This window comes from Panthera leo, chromosome F2, assembly GCF_018350215.1.
Source record: "Panthera leo isolate Ple1 chromosome F2, P.leo_Ple1_pat1.1, whole genome shotgun sequence".
Lineage (NCBI taxonomy): Eukaryota > Metazoa > Chordata > Mammalia > Carnivora > Felidae > Panthera > Panthera leo.
In genome coordinates this window covers 16370457-16394967 of record NC_056695.1, presented here as the reverse complement: position 1 = coordinate 16394967, position 24511 = coordinate 16370457, and the positions used below count along the sequence as shown (strand labels likewise).

The following is a 24511-nucleotide window of genomic DNA, read 5'->3' as shown; positions in this document are numbered from 1 at the left end:
TTTCTTTTCTTGTGGTTCATCTGCTTTTATCAGGGTAATGCTGGCCTCTGATTTTTATTATTTCCTTCCTTCTACTAACTTTAGATATGAAGTTAGGTTGTTTACTTGAGATTTTTCTGGTTTCTTGAGGTAGGCCTGTATTGCTGTGAACTTCCTTCATAGGACTTTTTGCTGTATTACATGGCTTTTGGAAAGTTGTTTTGTTTTTCACTGTCCTCAAGGTGTTTATTTCCTCTTTGATTTCTTCACTGACTTCTTAATAACATGTTTTTTAGTCTCCATGTGTTTGCGTTTTCTTCTTGTAGTTGATTTCTAGTTTTATACTGTTGTAATCAGGAAAGTGATGCCTGGTATGATTTCAGTCTTCTTGAATTTATTGAGAGTTGTTTTGTGGCCTAACATGATCTGTCCTGGAGAATGTCCTGTGTACACTTGAAAAGAATCTGTATTCTTTATTTTGGGGGATGGAGTATTCTGTATATATCTATCATGAAGTCCATCTGGTCTAATGTGTCTTTTAAGGCCAATGTTTTCTTATTTTTTTGGATGATCTATCCATTGATGTGAGGTATTGATGTCCCCCACTATTAAAGTATTACAGTCGGTTTCTCTCTTTATGTCATTGTCTGTTAATACTTTGCTTTATATATTTACATGCTCCTATGTTGACTGCGTAGATATCTACCAATGTTATATCCTCTTCTTGGATCAACGCTTTATCATTAAGTAATGCCCTTTTGTTACATTTTTGTCTGTTTTGTGTGATACGTATATTGTTACACCAGCTTTCTGTTTCTCTTTCTATGGAGTAACTTTTTTCATCCCTTCACTTCCAGAAGATATGGGTCTTTAGATCTGAAATAAGTCTCTTGTAGGCAGCATATAGATAGATCTTTCTAAAATTCATTCAGCCACCGCCTGTGTCTTTTGATTAAAGTATTTGGTTCATTTACATTTTTTCCAATAACATAAAATATTTGCTACATTCTTTGCTAACAGTGGGTCAAATGAACAAACTGATCACAAGTGAACTTCATTTTAGTGAAAATCTAATGCAGTCAGTGGGGGCTGACATTGTTTTGGAAAATACCATGCATGTGCTTGGTGGATTGAGCATCTCTGTGTTTCTCATCTTTAAAACTACTTCCTAACAGAATTTAGCGATTCTGGGATGCAACTTCTGGTAGCCAAAGAAATTAACATTCTAACTCACCTGTTTTAGGTTTTAAGTTCATTTGCATTTAAAGTGATTATTGATGAGTACTTATTGCCATTTTGTTCATTGTTTTGTTTTTGTAGTAGTTCTCTGTTCCTTTCTTCTCTTGGTCTCTTCCCTTTTGGTTTGATGGTTTTCTGTTATGTTTGAGTTCCTTTATTTTTTGTGTATCTATTGTAGGTTTTTGGTTTCTGGTTACCAGGAGGTTCATATATATTGACCTATATACATACTAGTCTATTTTAAGCTGGTAATTGCTTAAGTTGAAACAAATCCTAAAAGCACTAATTTTTTTTAATGTTTTTATTTTTGAGAGAGAGAGTGTGGGTGGGGGTGGGGGAGGGGCAGAGGGGGAGACAGAATCTGAAGCAGGCTCCAGGCTCTGAGCTGTTAGCACAGAGCCCGATGCAGGGCTCAAACTTACCAACTGTGAGATCGTGACCTGAGCCAAAGTCAGACACTTAACCGAGCCACCCAGGCACCCCAAAAGCACTAATTTTTATTCCCTACCCCCCACATCTTCTGTTTTTGACCTCAACTGACATTTTTGTGTATCCCTTACAATACTATTTATTGTAGTTCTAATTAATCTCACTAGTTTTGTCTTCAGTCTTCATACTAATTTTTTAAGTGCTTAATTGCCTTTACCAGTGACATTTTTTTCCTTTCACATATTTTTTATTTCCAGTTATGGACTTTTCTGCTTAACAAAGACCCTTTAACATTTCTTGTAAGGCTGGTTTAGTGGTGATGAACGTCTTTTGCTTTTACTTGTCTGGGAAACTCTTATCTTTCCTTTAATTCTGAATGTTACCCTTGCAGGGTAAAGTATTCTGGTTATGTTTTCCCCTCTCAGGATTTTATTTTAAATTTTTTGTGTTTGTTCATTTTTGAGAGAGCATGAGCAGGGGAAGGGCAGAGAGAGACAGACACACAGAATCTGAAGCAAGCTCCAGGCTCTGAGCTGTCAGCAGAGTCTGACAAGGGGCTTGAACCTGTGAACTGTGAGATCATGACCTGAGCTTAAGTTGGCTGCTTAAGCGACTGAGCCACCCAGGCGCCCCTCCCCTTTCAGCATTTTAAGTATTACCTTGCCACTCCTTGCCAGCCAAATTTCTGCTGGAAAATCAACTGATAGTCTTATGGGGGTTTCCCTTGTTTATGGCTCTGTTTTGCTGCCTGCAAGATTTTTCTATCTTTACCTTTTTCTATTTTAATTATAATACATTGTGGTGTGGCTCTCATTGCACACTTTTTCCTGGGTGTCTGCTTTCTTACCCAGATTAGGAAAGTTTTCAGGTATTATTTCTTCAAATAAGTTTTCTCCCCTTCTATGTTCTTCTGGGACCCCTATCATGTGCATGTTAGTATGTTTGTTGTCCCAGTAGTTTCTTAACCTATCCCCACTTTTTAAATTCCTTTTTTGCCGTTTGGCTTGGATTCTTTGTTGTACCCTTCCAGATCTCTATCCATTCTTTTGCATCCTCTAATCTGTTGTTAGTTCCTCCTAGTGGATTTTTCATTTGTTACATTCTTCAGCTGACCAGTTCTTGTTTAATATTTTCTCTTTGAAGTTCTCCACTCTTCTCTCAAGTCTGATGAGCATATTTATCATTATTTTGAACTCTTTTACAGGTAGATTGCTTATCTCCATTTTGTTTTGCCTATTTCTGTAAATTGGGCAGAACAGCTTCCTCTCCCAGCCTTGAAGGAATGAGTGGCCCCGTGTAGGAATGCCCGCGTAGACCGCACATGCTTGACAACTTTGGATGGTAAGCCGGAAAGGGAGCAGGCATAGGCCAGGGGTAGCCTGTGCACACTATGCCAGGGTCACCTTTGGGGCGGGGGATGGGGGGAATGGCTCAAGCTCATGGGGGCCTGAGGCTCACTGAGGTGGTCCTAGCAGGCTGGCTAGAGTGCCTGGACCCTGCTCCAGTCTGCACTGTCAAGATGGAGGGGGAACATAAACAGTGGTAATCACCAGTGCTTCCAACCTGAGTCCCAGCAGTTGCCTCACCATTTGTCTGACACTTTGGGGTTAAATGGTAAATGGAGTAAACGGGTCTCCTTCACTCATAGGCTAGTTGCCCTTTAAACCACTGTTTTTTTTTTTTTTGCTGTGCCCCAGGGCATGCAAGTCTATACACAGTCCCCTCCATGAAATCTTTCCCTGTGTAGTCTGTTGTACTGGGGGTGGGGTTCCTGTCATTACTGTGTTGGGTCTCTCTCCCACCTGTCTCTCTGCGGTCCTGCTGTCCTCCGTGTACAGAAGCTGTTCAATCAGCCCTCGGTTCTTCAAGAGGAATTGCTTTATATGTAGATTCTAGTTCCGCAAGCTCCCTACACCGCCATCCTGGACTACCTCCCAAAAATTTAAACTTGTATTTGCCAGATTCTATCCCCCAAGAAGAAAACTTTTAATTTTGGGGAAGTGGTCTCCTCGGGTTGTCATCTTCACCAATGAGACACAGACTCGGGAATTTAATACATCAAGACGACAGGCTTCTTGTACACAAGGGCTTGTGACTGGAGACACAACAGGAACTACAGTTTTCCTGCTCTACCCCAAGCCTGTGCAAGTAGGTATATAGGAGGACATCCAGCAGAAGTCAGTCTGCTGGAAACTACAGTGACCTCACGTAAAATGATGTGAGTAGTAACGTACTTGGCTCTCTACCACTCACAGGATGTATTCAGAAATCATTATTTCATTTAATCCTCAGCAATTTTTGGAGCAGAGCATCATTCCCGTTTTAAAAACAGAGGTATGATTTGTGTAACTCCCAAGTCCAGTGCTGACTCCTATTCACTATGTGTGTGTAGCAAGTGCCTGGACCACTCAAATCATAGGAGACGAAACATACCGGTTACTTCACCTTCTTCGCCTCAGCTATAAAATATAAAATTTATTTTTATCATCTTTCACTTCAGTACTGTGTTGAGTGGGAGAAACTGAATGAGACCGGTGGTGAATAAGTGGCAATAGATTTCCACGCTAAGAATGCAGAAAACAAAGTATTCTAAAGAAGCTACATGTACAATATTAGAGAATTTTATCCACTAAAATAATATACGAGAGCTTATGGTCCAAGGAAAATACAAATTTGCTTTATTTCAATACAGTAACTTCCTTCAGTTGGAGCACTGGCCAAAATTCAATACTGATACAAATATAAATTGCTTAGGAGGTCAAAATATATATTTAGGCAAATTTTCTGAATTTCTTTTAAAGGCAGAATTTTTAAATCATATGAAACAATTAGAAACAATGTAATGTAAATCAACAAACATGTAAAATAAGCCACAGTTCAAATTTAAGCTGAATAGCATTTCCTAATATTGAGAACATTGCACATATTTTCAATAACTTAAAGGTCTACTCTTCCCATCTCCACTTTTTACTAGATTTAAATAAATCCAAGTATTTACTCATGGTAGAAGATTCTGCGTTAACTACAGCTGAGTTTAGCAGAAATACAGAAAACCATAAAGTTTTATTGAGCATTCCCAAATGAGCATGTACAGCATTCCTCAGAAGCCCTCCACAAGAACGGCTTTTCTCCTATGAGCACCTAAGGGTTGCTGCGTGGTGTAATTCAACAGAATAGCAGACCAATGATAACTTACAGGAAATTCTTTCACCTATTAAGTGTTTCATTATAAAGCTACTACATTCGACCAATATTTAAAAAAATTTCAACTCCATTATGCTGCCATTTATATTACATATTAACTTAGTAACAAGCCATCTTTACGATGCCTTTATTAAACTGGAATAGAAAGATGGTACATTCTGGTTTTCACTTGTTATAGATTTGATTCAATAATTTGAGTTCTATCTAAAAACTACATTTTCTTTCTCAGCACTGGAGTGAAAGCAGCTTTTGTGGTCTTTGACTTTCCTTTAAATGAAAGCATTATGGAATTTTCAGCAGTAAACATTATCTGGTTCCTACTTGAACCCCCATCTCTAAGGAAATGTGAGAGGGGATCTAAGGTAAAAGTCCTATTCAAGGCAAAAAGGTTCCAATCCCAAATATTTCACTCGAGCAACTGTGTGTTATACCAGCTGTTCCATCACTGAGTAATAAATCACTGACAGCCTCACTGACGTCATTACATTTTACGTACTATTTTATACCCAAATATATGCATATAAAACATTTGCACAGATAAATTAGTGTCAAAAATTAAAAACTCTACATCTACAATGTCCTTTCCTCTGAAATCTATATAATTGTTCTTAAGACTAGAAACCTTAACATCCTGGCTACACATTAAAAACCTGTTATGGAAAACTTCAGAACCTTCTCATAAAAACAAACACAGACTTAGAGTGCTTTTTTATTAGACCTAAAGGAGACTACTGAATACTAAATTCAGGTATTTACTAACTAGTGTTGATTTCTACTAGCCAAATAGCCCTAACAAACCAACAGCTGGAACAAGGATAGTTTTTCTTCAGCTATTAGGAAGTTGAAACATTTTCAATCAAAGCCTTCATTTTTCCTGTAGACTTCAACATGTGCGGCCCAAACTAAGAAGGAAACAAAGCATAAATAAAGATAGTGCTTTAGGTAACAGTAATGATACGTCCCCTTCCTAATCATGGAGCAAAGGCCTGGGCGTGTTCTGCATGAAAAACCAAGGAGCTAGATGATATTAAAACCTTCATGAATTGACAAACTGTCTTATAAACACGATACATCAACAGAATGAAAAGCAAAAAGGTAACCAAACTACTTCACGGAAAACTATAATCATCTTAAGACCATAAGCTTTAGGCCATTTTTACTTCTCTGAGTAAAAGAATGAGGTACAAAGTTTCCTTTTTCCAATGTCTAAAAACTCTGAAAGATACTAGAATTTCTCAGATACCTGCCTCCCTGGAGTAGGTAAGCACATATTCCACACGACAGTAAATACATTTTACTGTATTTGGTAAAATACAGTAAATTTTTTATACATTATACTAGATAATGTATACTAGATAATTTATACAATTGCATAAATTGTATAACTTAACTGTATAATTTATAATAATAATATATAAATTAATATTTGCAAGTTTCCCTGATCTGCTCAATCTCCACCTATGACCTGAAACATCTTGTTAAGACCCAGGTCAAATCTAATCCTCTTCAGAGAACTTTCACAGGACACCCTAAGGGAAAATTATCTTTCTTTACTTTGAATTTCTCAATCACCACATACATACTGTCTTAAGATATAAATTTTACTGTAGTGAATTTCGCTTCGTTGTGCTTACGTATAAATAAAACACAGCATGAAAAATTTAACACTGGAGATGCTAAGTAGCGAAACCAGGGTTTGGCTTTTGCTTCCTTTTTTTACCTTCTTCTATAATCTACTTGTGGGGAGGGGCTAAATCATGTAGCACATTCTTCTCACAGAGCCACAGCTCAATGTCTTACCAAATGCAGGTTCTCAGCAACGGAATCAACTACCATGTTGTGCTAAGACAGAAGTGTGACCTAATACTCACCAACACTGTTTCTGAGGTGGCCTCTGATTCAGACTTTGGAATTCCTTTTCCAACTTCACCTTGACTATCGCTTCGATATCGAAAGGCAAATTTCTTTTTCAGAGCCTCTGCTATGAGGGCAGCAGGGTCGGTAGCATCTACAGGTTTGGGCTTTAGATCCTGTTCTGACCTTAGAGAGATGAATAGAAGCCAAGAGAACTTTTCAATATGCTGACATCCCTCAGAGAAGTACTTCGCGTGCCTTTACATGCACTTCTCTAGCATCACTGATACCCAGGAAAGTTCCTGACGAACACTGAGAGACACGAAACAGAAACCCTAGATGTAAGGCTCAGTAAAAGAACACAAAGATGCCCAATGAATAGCCACTCGATTCAGCACAGGAGCACTGATCATGCTCTCCGTCAGGGCAACTACAGTTTCATTCTTCTTCCAAAGCCTAGTGATTAACCTCAGTAGGTCTACAACACAGCTTATTGAATGAATGACTGGACAATGAGACTTCCCATAAAAGGGCTTTAAATGCAATTGGAGAAAAACCTGAAAATGTTTGTTAACTTCTTAGTTATATAGGAGACACTGGGGCTCATCTTTTTTAAACTAAAACTGGAACCATTCATGGTAATCAGGTTATAAAACAAAGTTCTCGGGCACCTGGGTGGCTCAGTCGGTTAAGCATCCGACTTTGGCTCAGGTCATGACCTCCCTGTTGTGAGTTTGAGCCCTGTGTTGGGCTCTGTGCTGACAGCTCAGATCCTGGAGCCTGCTTCGGATTCTGTGTCTCCCTCTTTCTCTGTCCCTCCCCTGCTGGCGCTCTCGCTCTCTCAAAAATAAACATTAAAAAAATAATAAAAATAAAACAAAATTCTCAAAAAGTCTAATACTTCATTTTACAAGACATAAAAAAGTAAGGGAAGTATGAAATAAGGTAAATGTATCCTCACCTTTTTACTGACCGAAGTTTTACACTGTTCATATCTTTAAGGATCTCTAGCATATTTGGCATATCAGGTTTCTTTGGCCTGGTCTTAACCTGAGTCTTTCCAGCACAGGCTTTTTTCTCTCTTCGTTCTTTTATCAGGTCAATAGCAGATACGCTTTGGTGGAGCCCTGGTGTGGGGAGGGGCGGAGGAGGTGGGGGCGGGGGAGGTGGTGGGACAGAGGGTGGGGCCGCAGTAACGGATGTGGTCGAATCTAAATCACCTACAGAAATAAGGAAAAATCAACCTTTAACAGCAAAATTATGTTAAGGACTTTTGTATACCTCAAATCAATATGCTTAAAAAAAAAAACAAAACTCCATTATGTAAGTAAAGGAAGTTTCAGTTACTTGGTTAGAATCTTAAATACCCATATCTAATCCCAAACTCTCCAAATGGAAAAGTTCCATTTAACTTAACAGGGGGTGTTTTTGTGATATCAAATGTTGCAGTCTGACCGTTGCACAGTTTGTAACTACTTTTAACTTTTAAATGAAATATGAAACAGTGTGTCCTACCTACACACCTTCAATACAGACGGTCTGACAGTTCAGGACTATAATAACTATTTGAAAAACCCGATAGATTTGTGGTTCACCTGAAGAATATTTACATAAAGGACTTATTAAGCATTAAAAGTTTTACATGTATTATTCAGCAAATTTCTGAAAGAGAAAAGGAGGCGTTGTACTTAATTTCCAAAACATTAAGTAACTAAGAGTTAAAGTGGTTACAAAATAAGGACCTAAGAATTCATCTTTCTGCATACTACAACAGTTGTTCATTGGCTGACCTATACTGATTATGGGGGCTCAATGCTAAAGGAATTTTGACTATAAATAGAGCATCTAACATAAATCTCCAAATTATCTCACTATTTACAGCAGTTTTCCAAGTCTGCCAGAAGAGGGAGGTAAAGCAAAAGAGAAATGCAATTTAAAAGCTGAAAGGAAAAAATAAAAGAAAAGGCAGGACTTCTGATTTTTAAAGTTACGTGCAAATTTCATTCAATTAACAAATTACTTCTCAAGCACTCGGTGCCAAGTGCATTCGTCCTCTGTCCATCTTGGCCTATCTTGGCTGTACCCAGGTTGGATGAGGTTTCCGTGCCGGATTACATTAAACTCCGGGAACACAAGTGGCTCAGAGGCAGAATAACTGTCCTTATCTTTTAACCTTCAGAGTTGGCTAATATGGAGTCTAGCCAGGACTCAGGAAGAACGCTAGGAAAAACAACTACTACTTGCCAACAGGTTAATGGGCTAGGATTTCAAGGCTACGGTTTCTTCTCCAAAGTAACAAGGCACACGAAAAAAAGCAAACAGTATTAGACCAAGAGTCACAGGACCTGTATTGAGTTTCTACTCTGGACAAGAGAAGAGAAGTGACTATTAAGAAGCTACTTTGTGCTAAAGGCATTTTATAGAATCTCCACTTTTACTCCCATAATTACTCTAAGATATAAATACTATTACCCCATTTTAGAGCAGGAAGGGAGTTAGGCCAAGAACTTGCCTCAGGACATGCAGGTAAGTAAGCAGCACTCAACCCTGTCAGCCCCATTTTGAGATTACTTCATGGCTGATAAAATTGGTGCCATTATCACAAAGTTTCCCAGTGCATTCATATGAGCACTAGTTCAACTGTAGGAAATTCAGTATTTTCCAAACTCACCCTTTCTGATAGCATCAAAAGTGTTCAACAAAAACCACTTAAACCTGACTGGGTCCTGTACTGGACTACGGAGAGGACTGACCTTTGGTTTTCTAACAACCCCATGGCTGTTATTTGCTAACAGATTTTAAAATTAGTGGCATTCTCCTAATTTCCAGCTCAATGGTTAAAACAAACGTAGGATTTACAGACCTGCAATGAGATTTTGCTGTTCTTGCAGGGTCACAATTTTGGCAATCTGAGCTCTGAGAGCAGCAAGTTCATTTTCAAGGGCACAGATCTTCTGTAGTGCTTCCTCATTTGCCAGTGCTGTCTTCAGTTGAGGCTCTTCTGGAGACAGGTTTGGTAAGGAAATCTCCCTGCTTGGCGGCTTCTCAAAGAAAGGCAGGCCATCCTGAAGGGGCTGTCTTGATCTGACCTCTGTCCTGCAAGAAAGACAGAAGGTTGGCTGTCACAGGTTTTGCAAGGAAATACAAAAAATCATCACTGCACACAGTATCTGAGAAATACTTTTCAGACTGACTTTACATAAATCCCCTCCTGTAAGTTTCAAAACAGCAAAGTACTTGTCAACCTGATGTAGATACATACCAAGCCAGGTTTCTTACTGCCATCATTCTTAATCTCTATATAATATGCATAAGCCCACACTATCAGGAGGCATCACAGATTCCAACGTTTTTTTCTACTTCATGTTTTGTTTTGAACTAAGGTAAAAAAAACTTTTAATGCTCCTTAAAAAATGGTGGTTCAGGTGATTAAGCTCACTGAGCATGGTGCCTGCTTGGGATTTTCTCTCTTCTTCTCTGCCCCTCCCCCACTCGCTCACGTGCACTCTCATTATTTCTCAAAAGTAAATAAACTTTATTTTTAAAAATGGCAAACTAATTACTGGTTATATTTGACAACAAAATCAAACCAGTGATACATTAGCCTTTCACCAGGGTTTTGGCTTCTGCATTTCACTGTTACTGTTTTCCGTGTATGACAATACAAATCGCAAGACACAGTGTAACAATATGGGCCAAATACAGCAGCAGAAACCGAAACGGAGAGAGAAGAATCAACTGAACCCATGCAGTAACTATACACACATCCTCATTTTCACTTGGGTGTAAAGGTTTTTAATATGCATTTCTCCATAGTTCCAAATGTTAAGTCTTTTGAGGCTAAGAATAAAATTCAGATGTCTTTTCAACTGTCAATTTATATACTTAGCTATTTCCTACAATTAGGTTTTCCGGGCCTCTAAGCCCTTTTTCCTTCCAACTTCATTGAGCTAAAATTGACAACTGTATTTATTTAAGGTGTGCAGCATGATGACTTACGTACACACTTGGAAATAATCACTACAATCAAGTTAATGAGCGTCTCCCAGTTTCCCTCACAGTTTCACGCGGTCATGTCTGAGTTCTGGCGAACAAGATGTCGGCAGATGTTGATAAGCCATCTAGGAAAGCTGTTTACAAGGAGAGGACTCCAGGAGAAAGTCCTTTCATCTGTAGCTCCACCCATTCGCCCCTCCTGAGCCTTGAGTACAAGGTGATGGCTGGACTTGAGAGTCACAGACAACCAAAAACTAACCTGAATGCAGAAGTCAATGCTAATGACGGCAGGGAGCCTGGCACCGTCCCTGTGGACACTGTAGAGCCACTGCCAGCTTCAGACTATCTACTATGGAGGTGTTTGATTTGAGAGAAATAAACCTCCATCCTCTAGAAGTCACCATTTTGGGGGGCATCTCTGTTAAATGTAGTCGAACCTAATCCTGTTATACAACCATCATTAAACTCCATTTTATCTTCTATTTTAACTGGACATTGGTATTTTATTTTTGGTGGAGAGCTGTTACAATTCTTCATTCTACCTTATGTTCTAAATGAAGGAATTCTTGGGGTGCCTGGGTGGCTCAGTCAGTTAAGTGTCTGACTGGATTTCAGCTCAGGTCATGATCTCACCATTTGTGACCTGAGCCGAAATCGAGGCTCTGTGTTGACAGCATGGAGCCTGCTTGAATGGGATTCTCTCTCTCCCTCTCTCTCTCTCTGCCCCTCCCCCACTTGTATTCACTCAGTCTATCTCAAAATAAAGAAATAAACTCAAAAAAAACATAAATGAAGGAATTCTTGGAACTTTACCTTTTGGTATTCACTGAATTCTGATGTTTTTCTTCCTATCTAACTTTGCTCATACTCTTAATTAAATTTACTATATATAGAGAATGCTTATAAATTATTTACCTGTAATATTATTTTTTTTTAATTGTCCAGAACTGACAGTGTTTTTTGGGTTTTTTTTTAATGTTTATTTTGAGAGAGAGAGAGAGAGAGGGAGGGAGGGAGGGAAGGAAAGAGAGAGAGGGAGACAGAATCCCAAGCAGGCTCCACACTGCCAGTGCGGAGCCCGATGCGGGCTCAAACCCATGAACCGTGACATCATGACCAGAGCTGAAATCAAGAGTGGGACGCTTATCCAACTGAGCCACCCAGGCGCCCCTACCTGTAATATTACTAAAGAAAAATATTTGGAGAATAAAGGTCCCAGTTGTTACCTCACCTTAGCTTAGATAGCAAGAAACTTATTAATAATATTAACTTTATTAATTTAATTTGGAGTATCTATGAGCTAGAGAAAATGTGTGGCTTACAAAGCTTCAATTACCACTCCCTTTCTTACTGCCACACTGGGAAGAAACAGGTGATGAAATTTTTTAAAAAGTACATGAAGGTTGAACAATAGTAAAACCTTCTCTCAGGAACACTCTGTTCTGATTAAACAGATTAATATGCTCTTTCAAAGATTATATGTTACATAAGTTACAGATTAGATGCATGTGCTCTAATCACCTGGAATAAAGAAAGTAATTAAGACATTAAAATTTTTAAAAATCACTGTGGCTTTCTGTTGATACCATAGGCTAAATTCTGATTTCTGCTTATCTTTCATAAAGTAGGTCAAATAATTTTGTTAAACAGCTCCATATAATAAATAGAGTTTCAAGTAGACAGAAATTAACCCAGTGAATGAAGTTTTTGGGGGGAACATTTACATGGAGGAATTATATTTAATACCAGTATAATGTCCAGGATTCTTATTTAACTTAATATGTTTCCTCAACTATATTCCTGATAACTTTTTATGTTTTTAATAAAAAAGAACACGATGATGAATTTTTAAAAAACTACTCCTTGGAAGAACTACGGAAACTGCTGATAGGTAAGAGAGTGGCACTGACAGAATTCTAGTCCTTGGAAGAGATTTGGACAAAATACAGAAATCTCAAATGTAGGGGCACTTGGGTGGCCCAGTCAGTCAAGCATCTGACTTTGGCTCAGGTCATGATCTCAGGGTTCATGGGTTTGAGCCCACGTCTGGCTCCGTGCTGACAGCTCAGAGCCTGGAGCCTGCTTCGGATTCTGTGTCTCCCTCTCTCTCTGCCCCTCCCCCATTTGCTTTCTGTCTGGCTCTCTCAAAAATAAATAAAATGCTTAAAAAACAATTTTTTTTTTAAATAAAAGAAATCTCAAGTGTAGAATTCGAGTATCATACTTGTTCAAAACAAGAGTATAGAAAGATCGAAGAGTAGTAGTAACAGACTGAGTTTAAAGGAAGAGAATGACCAGAAGCACAGTGTCTCAGGACAGGAAGAAAGCCACTGCCATGGGATGGGCATCAAGGGAGGGGCATCTAACGGGTGACAACTGGAGTGGAATTGAGAAGAGAGGAGAAGAAACACAGAGCCTGTGGACTCATCTCTATCCCCATATCGTCCATTTTCTATCAAAGTTCAGCTTTGCTTTAATAAAATGAACCTAAAAGAATGAGTATGTTCAGGGCGCCTGGGTGGCTCAGTCGGTTAAGTGTCTGACTTCGGCTCAGGTCACGATCTTGTGGTTCACGAGTTCGAGCCCCGCGTCGGGCTCTGTGCTGACAGCTTGGAGCCTGGAGCCTGCTTCCGATTCTGTGTCTCCCTCTCTCTCTGACCCTCCACCCATTCATGCTCTGTCTCTCTCGGTCTCAAAAATAAATAAATTTTTGAGAAAAAATTTAAAAAAAAAAGTGTTTAAAAAAAAGGATGAGTATGTTCATATCTGGGGGTGGAAGTAAGAACAGTGGTTTGTTTTCCTATTATGTATGAGTGCAAACATTTCAGGAAGTTGATACAATAACAGCAAATAAAGTAAAATTTTGGATACCAGAATATTCAGTGCTACTAATAAAAAAATGACATTATAATACTGTTATTCAAGAACTAGTGGTGGGGTGCCTAGGCGGTTCACCTGGTTAAGCATCAGACTCATGGTTTTGGCTCAGGTCACGATCTCATAGTTCATTAAGATCGAGCCCCATATCAGGCTCTACACTGATAGTTTGGAGCCTGCTTCGGATTCTCTCTCTCCCTCTCTCTCTGCCCTTCCCCCTGCTTGTGTGCTCTCTCTCTCTCTCTCAAAAATAAACATTAAAAAAAAAAAGAGAAGAAGAACTAGTGTCTTTGATTTTTTTTTTTTTTTTAAGTTTTATTTAAGTAATCTCTACACCCATCCTGGGGCTCAAATTCATGACCCTGAGAATATGAGTCACATGCTCTTCTGACTGAGCCAGCCAGGCTAGGTCACTTTAGTAGAGAATGTATTCCTCCACGGGAATCTACCCCAAAAACCAAGAGCACACTTTACACATTGTATGTTAGCTAATTTGACATTAAATTATATTTTTAAAAAAATCTTGGCAGATAAAAAAAAGAGAGAATATATTCCCACCTCAAATCCTCCCATACATCTCAGGATCCACAAGTATTATTGTAAGTTTGTCTTAAAATGTTATTCAAGTAAGCCAAAGTTCAAATCCCATGAACATTTACTCTTCAATATCCAGAATTAGAACAAGATAATATGGCAATTTGGATTAAGAGATCAATTTATCAACTACAAGTCATTTTTGAACAGCTTACTTTCTTTAAAATATCTTCCTGCCAAAATAAATTGTAAGAGAGAATGAATGTTGAACAGCAACCACAATGTTAAAAAAAAGAATTAAGTTATTATTACATCTACCCATAACTCCTAGAGATGAATTTTTCCATTTTGATTTTCTATCTACTGAAAATTAAGGACAAAGCCCTCATTACTATTAATCTTGAAAATCAGTGTGCCAGAATAAGAGAAAAAAAGTCTAGGCCTTTAGCAAAATGATTTAAAAGTAACAGTGTCAGATAATCTGTATTTTATATCTGTCCTATTTTTATAAATTTGATGATATAGATTCTGCATTTCCTGTTAACAGTAATACTAATACTGTTAACAGTATTCACAAAGTTCAAACAAAGTAATTATAGGAAATGTGGAAGTTTAAGTGTGGATTTTTAGAAGCTGAAAAAGGAAAGTAATCCTGAAGTCATCATGTCTTCTCAAAGACACAGAAAGATTGGACATTTATAGGAACTTAAGAATCAAAAACAAAAATAGAACATGTCTGTGGGAGGGGCACCTGGGTGGCTCAGTTGGTTAAGCGTCCGACTTCAGCTCAGGTCATGATCTCACAGCTTGTGGGTTCAAGCCCTGTGTCAGGCTCTGTGCTGATGGCTCAGAACCTGGAGCCTGCTTTGGATTCTGTGTCTCCCTCTCTCTCTGCCCCTTTCACTGCTCATGCTCGCTCTCTCTCTCTCTCTCTCTCTCAAAAATAAACAAACATTAAAAAAATTTTTTAAAAGAACATGTCTGTGGGAAAAGGCTGTGTGTATTTTTAAAGGAAGGGACACGTCTGAGAATTTCATAAAATGTAAATCTTTTCCACACACAAGAATATTACAGAGAACTTTTTGTAAGACATTCAACAAATCATTCTCAGAACCACTATGTTTTGCCTTATTCAGAGGGCTATTAAGAGCTAGAATGTAGAGACAGAACGAATCCAAACAAAGAGAAATAATCCCTTATAAAATCTGTATGTATAATTCTGAGACACTTTTAAGAAACAAAAACAAAAGAAGCATCAAATGCCCCAAAAAGCAAAAGACAGACAAATCAGGATTGTCTCTTAAAAACCATTTTCTGCATCCCAACTTTTACAGGTCAGATTTCTACCATTTTGTTTGATGCGGGCTCCAAAATGCCTTATGGCAAAAAGGAACAGGCTCCTGTTCAGAGTGGCACTGCACAAGAATTTTCTCTCTCTTTTTCTTATCCCAATGATATTATCAAGGGCAGCCACTTTTGGAGTACAACTTAGATGAATATGAAGGGCTTTTTAAGCTCCACTGACCATTTCAAAGAAAATTCTAAATTAAATATAATGCACCTCTGAGGTCCTTTTTCTCCTTATCACACAGTAAAAGCTCAAAATTTGAGATCATTTTAAATTAGCTCAATGCTGTATGAAAGATGGTATTCCCAAGATGATTTTTACTAACTCTCCCTCACCATTTGAGTTTAGAAAATAGCCTAGAAAGGTTTAAAAATACACTCTATTGTTGGAGCACCTGGCTCAGTCAGTTAAGTGTCCAACTTCAGTTCAAGTCATGATCTCACAGTTTGTGGGCTCGAGCCCCATGTGGGCTCTGTGCTGTCAGTCCAAGGCCTGGAGCCTGCTCTTGATTCTGTGTCTCCCTCTCTTTTTGCCCCTCCCCCACTTGCGCTCTGTCTCTCTCAAAAATAAACATTAAAAACAACTTTTTAAAATATACTATATTGTCAATAGGATCCAGAGAGGGAAAAAGGCGGCAATTTAGTTCCCTGAAAACACGAAGTTGGGTAGAAACCTAAGTCTTTTATTTTTTTTAATTTTTTATGTTTCTTTATTTTGAGAGAGAGACACAGAGAGAGGAAGACAAAGTGAGAGAGAGAGAGAGAGAGAGACAGACAGACAAAGTGCGAGGGGGGGAGGGGGCAGAGAGAGAGGGAAACAGAATCCAAAGCAGGCTCCAGGCTCTGAGCTGTCAGCACAGAGTCCAATGCGGGGCTTGAACTCACAAGTGTGAGATCACGACCTGAACCGAAGTCAGATCTCAACCAACTGAGCCACTCAGGTGCCCCAAAACCTAAGTCTTTTCAAAGTGAGCAAGTAGTTGGATAAAGACAACTGGACTCGGGAAATTACTTTGATACAGGGAAGTAATCCATGGAAGGATTTATAGCGGGGAGTAAGGTGGGACTTTTGTAAGGCTACAGACCCAGAAGACTGGTAGGATTCATTGCATTAGCTGTTCTAAGCTCGGTTCTTGTTTTGTCATTTTAAAAGCTGGATCTTCCTAAAAGTGAGATTTAATGAGAATGACATTATATCCATGTATTTATGCAGTACGGACTGCACTGTTTTATTGATATACATTATTGGGTTAATGTCTAGTGTCAAATAATTAAGATTAAAATGATAATAGGGGCGGCCTGGGTGGCTAACTGAAGTGTCCAACTTCGGCTCAGGTCATGATCTCATGGCCTGTGGGTTCGAGAGCTGCACTGGGCTCTGTGCTGACAACTCCGAGCCTGGAGCCTACTTTGGATTCTGTGTCGCCCTCTCTCTGGCCCTCCCCCATGCTCTTGCATGCACGTGTGCTCTCCCTCTCTCTCAAAAATAAATACTAAAAAAAGTGTATTATGATTAAAATAGGAATGAATAACACCTGCTTTCTGTGCCATGAGTAGGAAATGGTCTTGCTCTAATCCACTGAGCTTCCTGGTCTACCCTCACATCTGTGGAGCTGTGACAAGCCAAAGTGTTGTGTGTTGATTCTCCTTTGGAATCTTATTACTCACTCGCTGTCCTCTAAGAAGTCAGGGTTCCTCCCCAACACTCCCTAAATAGAACATTCCATTATACACTTATATTCAACTTTGAAAAATTAAACTGGATGAATTTAGTCAACCTCAGTCTTACTTAGGTATCCTTAGATCATAGATTTTTTATAAATACATTCATCTTAGTCATTAGATTACAGACATTCTGGTCTAAGAAAAAGGGCTACCTGAAATACTTTCAAGTCCTATGAACCTATAAATTTGTATTTAATACATACTCATTTTGATAGGTATGGGGCACTCAGAATTAAGAATAAGATACAATTAGGAGCACCTCGATGGCTCAGTCAGTTAAGCATCTGACTCTTGATTTTGGCTCAGGTCATGGTCATCATGGTTGTGGGACTGAGCCCGGAGTCATGGAGACTTCTTGGGATTCTATCTCCCTCCGGCACCTCCCCCACTCACATGCACACACGCTCTCAAAAATAATAAAAATTTTCAAAAAATAATAAATATTATTTAATATTTCAAAAAATAATAAAAATTTAAAATAAAATTTTAATAGGGCACCTGTGTGGCTCAGTTAGTTAAGTGTCTGGCTCTTGGTTTCGACTCAGGTGACGATCTCATGGCTCATGAGTTCGAGTCTTGCATTAGGTTCTGCCCTGTCAGCACTGTTTCTCTCTTTCTCTTAAAAATAAATACTTAAGGGGCGCCTGGGTGGCTCAGTCGGTTAAGCGTCCGACTTCGGCTCAGGTCACGATCTCACAGTCTGTGAGTTTGAGCCCCGCGTCGGGCTCTGGGCTGATGGCTCAGAGCCTGGAGCCTGCTTCCGATTCTGTGTCTCCCTCTCTCTCTGCCCCTCCCCCATTCATGCTCTGTCTCTCTCTGTCTCAAAAATAAATAAAAACGTTAAAAAAAAAAAAATTAAAAAAAAAATACTTAAAAATTTAAAAATAAATAAAATAAATAAAATCTTTAAAAAGATTCAAGTTATAGTTTGTTAAATTATTTTTATTAAGGCATCTCTGTGCCCAATGTGGGGCTCTAACTCACAACCCTGAGACCAAGAGTCACATGCTCTACAGACTGAGCCAACCAGACACCCTAGAAGTTATAGTTTTAAGTTGTAAGTCTACACTGCAAAAAATTCCCATAAAAATGCAATTAATATCAAAGTGACAGATCAAGGGGCGCCTGGGTGGCTCAGTCGGTTAAGCGTCCAACTTCAGCTCAGGTCATGATCTCACTGTTTATGAGTTTGAGCCCACCGTCGGGCTCTGTGCTAACAGCTCAGATCCCAGAGCCTGGAGCCTGCTTGGGATTCCACGTCTCCCTCTCTCTCTCTCTCTGCCCCTCCCCTGCTCGTGCTCTCTGTCTCAAAAACAAACAAACTTAAAAAAAAAAAAAAAAAAAAGGATGACAGATTAAAAAAAAAAACAACCTCAAACTGCCAGGTGAGGGTACTAGTATTCAGTAATTCAAAATAAAGCAAAATTGCATCAACTCTCATTCTTCTACTCTGCCCTCTTTAAAATACATGGTAATACCTCATCAGTCTGACAATACACTTTATCTGGTATGTGAAAATGAGAGGGCTTTCTCAAAACTCCCTTGTATGATGAGCTGGGAAGATGATGAGATTTAGATACATCAGCCTATTTATCAGGATACTGGCCATAGGAAAATAACACTGAGAATACCCTTCCCAACCATCTACATTTATGTATATCTATAATTTGTCAAAATCAATGTAAAGAGCAATATGGCACCATACTGCAAAAGAAAGTCTGCCAAATTTTTCTAATCATGTGGTGCATATCATTAACTCTGAAACTATGGGGGCACTTCACTGCCTATCAACTTCCTCCTTCTAGAGCACCATTCAAATTCAACTGGGTTTCCCGTTTCCTTTCACTTTGTTCAATTCAGATTATCTTTACCTAAAGTACTTCCAGACACTCTTTCACAGACCCTTTAGGCAATTATTTTCAACAATGCAAACCAAATCCATTATTCAGATCCATTATGTCAATTCATTTAGTATCATGACAATCCCCCTTATAACTACCTCATGTCATATCCTCTGCAAACATGGCCATTTGTTAAAAGTCCTTTAGAGGCTTCTCTTTCCAGGAAGATGGGACAGACTAGTTTTCCCTATTCTTCCTCTTAACTAAAACTAAAAACCCTAGACATACATAAAACAAATAGGACTCTGAAAGGTGGGGACAAGACAGAATGGCTAGAACTTTGGGATCCAAAAGAACGACACAGGAGTGAGTTTCCTGTTTTTCTTTTGCTTCATATATCTGACTGGTTGCTGGAGTTAATGGGTAAAACTCAGAAATGTCAACGAATGCAGGGCGGGGGGAAAAAGCCCCAACAAAAGTCAGCTCTCCCAGCCAAAAAGGACCAAGAAAAGGGTAGGTTCCCAAGATAGAGAACTTATGTAAAATAACTACTCTACTCCAGCCAAATACCACAGAAAGCACTGTGGCCCCACTTACACCATGCAGCAAAGACTAACTCCCATCCTTATTAGGCTATAAAGAGATGCCTCACACTCTGCAGGATGCTGTCAAAGAAGGCAGGGAGAAGGGACTTAACAAGGGTACCTCACTCCTTGTGGTATAGTGGGGACAATGTGGGGAGCCTCAAATTACACCCCATCCAGCAGTAATGAGGCACTCACACCTACCTGCTGGGATAATGTCACAAGAGGCCTTGTGGGAAGCTGGAGCTCACATCAGTACCCTCAGGAGTGAATGGAGGCTGAATGAGAAACCTGGATTTCTGCTCCCACCTGGCAGAAACAAGGTGGCACCCACTCTTCTCCTGCCAGAGTGCTATTCATGGAAAACAACTAAAAGAAAAGGTTTAGATCCAGAGTCTTCTAAACCAAAAATATCTAAGTTTTAGTCAAAAATCACTCCTCATACCAAGAACCTGAAAGAAAATGAACTGAATGCACAAAGACAATTGATGCCAGCTCTGAGAAGACAGAGATGTTAAAAATTATCTGACATGTTTTAAAGAGGCTATGGTCAGAAGGCTTCAGGGAACAATTACCAGCACTCTTGAAACAAATGAAAAAAATAGTCTCAGCAAAGAAACAGAAAATATAAAGGAGAATCCCAAATGAAAATTTTAGAAAAAGTAAAATAACTGAAAAACACAGCAGATAGGATCAAAACAAGAATGGAGAATGTTCTGTCTTTGGAGACAGAACAACAGAAATTATTCAATCTGAAAAACAAAAAGCAAACAGACTAGGAAAAAAATCAACAGTCTCAGTAACCTGTATGACTATAAAAGATCTCATACTTGTGCTATCAGGGTTCCAGAAGGAGAGGAGAAAGAGGGCCACACTGAAAAAGTACTTAAAGAAATAATGGCACACAAGTTACTTAAAGAAAATATTTACAGAAATAATAACAAAGACATAAACCTGAAGATTCAAAGAAACTGAGTGAACTCCAAACAGGATAAACCCAAAGAAATCCATGCCAAGAAACACGTGACTCAAACTTCCGAAAACCAAAGGCAAAGAAGAAATTTTTAAAGTAGCTACAGACAAAGGATACTCCACCTATAGGGGAAAAACTCATTGAATGACAGATGATTTCTCATCTGAAACCACGGAGGCTTGAAGAAATGGCACACTGTTCAAGTGTTAAAAGAATAGAACTAACCGGGGGCCTGGGTAGCTTAGTGGGTTAAGTGTCTGACTCTTGGTTTTGGCTCAGTTTGTGATCTCATGGTTCATGAGTTGGGGCCCCACATTGGCTCCATGCTGTCAGTGTGGAGCCTGCTTCGGATTCTCACTCTCTCTCAAAATAAGCAAATAAACTTTAAAAAATAAAATAAAATAAAATAAAAAAATAAATAAAAACTATGAACTCATAACCTCATGTCTAGCAAATATATATATTTCCCTCAAAACTGGGGAAATCAAGAATTCTCAAATAAAACAAAAAACAAAAAACTTATAGCAAGCACACCTATACTAAAATAATGGCTGAAGGAGTCCTCCAAATAGAAAGAAAGCAATAAAAAGAGAAAGTGCATCAAGCAGAAAGAAAAACACAGCAAAAATGTGGGTAAATAGACTTATTCTCTCATCCTGTTTCTAAATTATGTTTGAAGGAAATATCATACTGATGTGATTCCAAATGTCTGTAAAGAAGGTTTTTAAGAAAATTATAAACAGGGAGGGTACTGGGACATAAAGAAGTTCAACTGGTAAAATGACAACGCCAGTAGAATGTGGTAAGCTATGTATATATAATGTAATACCTAGGTCAACCACCAAAAGAACTTCACAAAGAAAGACACTCAAAAACACAGATAAATCAAAAAGGAAATCCAAAAAAAATGTTTAAGTCATCCACGGTAAAGCAGAAAAAAGAAAACAGAGAACAGAGGGGAAAAACAGTAGATTTGAACTCTAACATAATAAGAACTACATAAATGTAAATGCTTTATATGCACCAAGTAAAAGACCAATTGGCAGAGTGGGTTAAAACAGACATAGCAATTCTAAATGTGTATGCACCAAAGAGAAAGAGAAATACACAAATCCACAAATATAGCTGGAGATCTCAACACTCTCTTTTGAACAACTGTTAGAACAAATAGACAATCAGAAAAGATGGAGAAAAATTCAACAATGGAAACTCTTCGACATTTATAGGATACACCTTTTTTTCAAATAACCACAGAAAATAAATCAAAATGGTTCATATCAAGGACCATTAAAATAACTCAACAAGTTTAAAAGAAGCATATATAACATCTGTTCTCTGACCATAACAGAATCAAACCAGAACTCAATAATGCAAAGATAACAACAAAATTTCCAAATATTTGGAAACTGAACAAACTTCTAAATAATCCATAGATCAAAGAAGATATCTCAAGGGAAATAAAAAAATATAGTGAGCTGGATTTTTAAAAAATACAATATATTGAAACATGTAGGGTACAGCTAAAGCAGTGTTGAGAGGGCAATTTATAGCACTAAAAATGGTTTTACAGTAATCTCCCTTTCAAATAAACAAACAAACAAAAAAAACAGTAGTCTCCCCTTATCCACGGAGGAATACGTGCCAAGACCTCCAGTGGATGCCTGAAACTTTGGATAATACTGAACACTATATATACTGTGTTCCTGCCTACACCTACATATTGAGAATAAAGTTTAAGTTATAAATTAAGCACAGTAAGAGATTAACAATAAAATAGAACAATTCTAACAATCTACTGTAATAAAGGTTATGTGAATGTGATCTCTCTCAAAATGTCTTACTGTACCACACTCATCCTTCTTGTGACAAAATACCTACATGATGAGATGAAGTGAGGTGAATGATGTAGGCACTGTAAGAGTTAGTACTGACCTTCTGACGATATGTCAGAAGGAGGATCATTTGCTTCTTACTGCAGTTGACTGTAGGTAAATGAAATCATGGAAAGACAAACTGCAGGCAAGAGGGGAGGAGTACCATATTAGAAAAAAAGGAAAAGTCTAAAATTAATAATGTAAGCTCCTACTTTAAAAGCTTAGAAAAATATGAGCAAAATGAGCTCAAAGCAAGTAGAAGAAAATAACAGGAGGAGAAACCAATCAAACAGAAAAATTGAAAACAGAAAAGTCAACGAAAAGAGTGTTGGTTCTTTGAAAAGATTAGTAAAATTGACAAGTCTTAAAAAAAGAGAAGACACAAATTACTAATATTAGGAAATGAAACAGGATATCACTATAGCCTTATAAACTACTACAAATACTACAAACAATGCTACACACATAAATTTGACCACTTAGATGAAACGGACCAATTCCATGAGAAGCACAAACTATTACATCTCACCCAACATGAAACTGATAAAACAGTCCTATAACTTTATTAAAGAAATTGAATTCACAGTTTTAAGACACAACAAAAAGAAATCTCCAAGCCCAGATGGTTTCATTGGAGAAAACTATAAAATATTTATAAAACAATTAACACCAGTTCTATATAATCTCTTCAGAACACAGAAGAAAGGCACTGTCCAATTCATTTTATGAAGCTAGTATTACCTTGACACCAAAACTAGACAAAGGATCACAGACTTAAATGTAAAACAGAACTATAAATTTTTTTTTAAAAAACATGTCCCAACAATATCGAGAAATCGAACAGGATCTACCAATGTTCTCCTCCACACAGAGTCTCCTCCAATAACACTGAGATAATGAAAGAAATCATGCAAAATGGCCCAAGTTCAAGCCATAATGCAAGTCAATGAGGATTTATTCCATTATAAGACAGGGACATACAGATATGTCACCAGAACAAATGAAGAATCAGAAAAATATCAAAGCTTTCAGATACATGCTGTCAAACTCACTGGATAGGGCACACTGAAAGAAGCAGCACAAGGACAGAAAGAACAATCCTGGATTGCTGCCAATTCCTGGGGAAATTCATGGGGAGAGAATGGCTATTTCAGGATTCTTTGAGGAGTAAATGATCTGACATTGAGAAGGTGATTATTGCAGCTTGGGGCCAACTGACAAGTTCAGATGAACCATAACATATCATTTATTTTCCATAATGCCATGCATTTAAGTGACCCCTTAAATTGAAATTAAGCAATGTAAGGTTCTCGATGAGAGTGGGATCTTTATCTCTTCACCTTCTTACTATAATGTGCCTCTTGTTTTCTTGTTTCACCCCAGGCTCCGTGCTTCTGCTTCCTTTATATCACTGAGCATATAAAAACACTAATAGAGAACAGCAAAGTAGCTAAATGCCTTTAAAGTTCTTTGGTTGTCTTTATTTTTCTTTCATGATAATGTCCTTTTTGACTTTGATAGTTCACAAAAAATGTGATAGCACATGTCTTAAAAGTTCATAGCATTACTTTGTAGAAATGAAGTAGTTTGTCTTTAACCAACAAGGATTTCAGACAAAAAAAAAAAAAAAAGCTATGGAAACACCCATTTATCATCTTTATGATTTTTTTTAAATAATGCTTTCTTAATTCAGACCTTGCTTAAGATTTGCCAAAAGCAATGAAAAATATATTATTGTTTCTCTCAATAAGCTAACATTCTGGGTTTTTCTTCATTTGTCTTAACCTAACTTGCAATCTGAACTCAAAAAGAAAGTAACTCTCCACAGGAAATAACTATCATTTATGGTAGTTTTCTCCTTATACTGTGTAATGGTCTGTGCTGTAAAGAAGATGGTGTCTGGGAGGGAAAATTTCCCACTACCTCTCTTGGGTCTTTTGGCTCATGTAATAATTAACAAAGGACAGATTTAAAAATAGAGTACAAAAATCTGCAGGCTATAACACTAAGTCCAGGGTTCCTACACTGACAGCAAAAGCAATCCATAAAAGAAAA

At 38.1% G+C, this 24511-nt stretch overlaps 1 protein-coding gene across 7 annotated transcripts in view; it reads right to left on the bottom strand.

Moving 5' to 3' along the window:
* Positions 1–4302: 4302 nt before the first annotated feature.
* Positions 4303–24511, bottom strand: part of MTFR1 (mitochondrial fission regulator 1) — a 62978-nt gene continuing 42769 nt past the window's right edge. For all 7 annotated transcript variants that reach the window (XM_042923245.1, XM_042923246.1, XM_042923244.1 and 4 more), the window contains 4 exons: positions 9569–9801; positions 7667–7925; positions 6723–6891; positions 4303–5753 (listed from right to left, as the gene is read on the bottom strand). In XM_042923245.1, the coding sequence (XP_042779179.1) occupies positions 5685–5753; positions 6723–6891; positions 7667–7925; positions 9569–9801 (730 nt within the window). In that variant the 3' untranslated portion in view covers positions 4303–5684. The remainder of the gene's footprint in view (positions 5754–6722; positions 6892–7666; positions 7926–9568; positions 9802–24511) is intronic.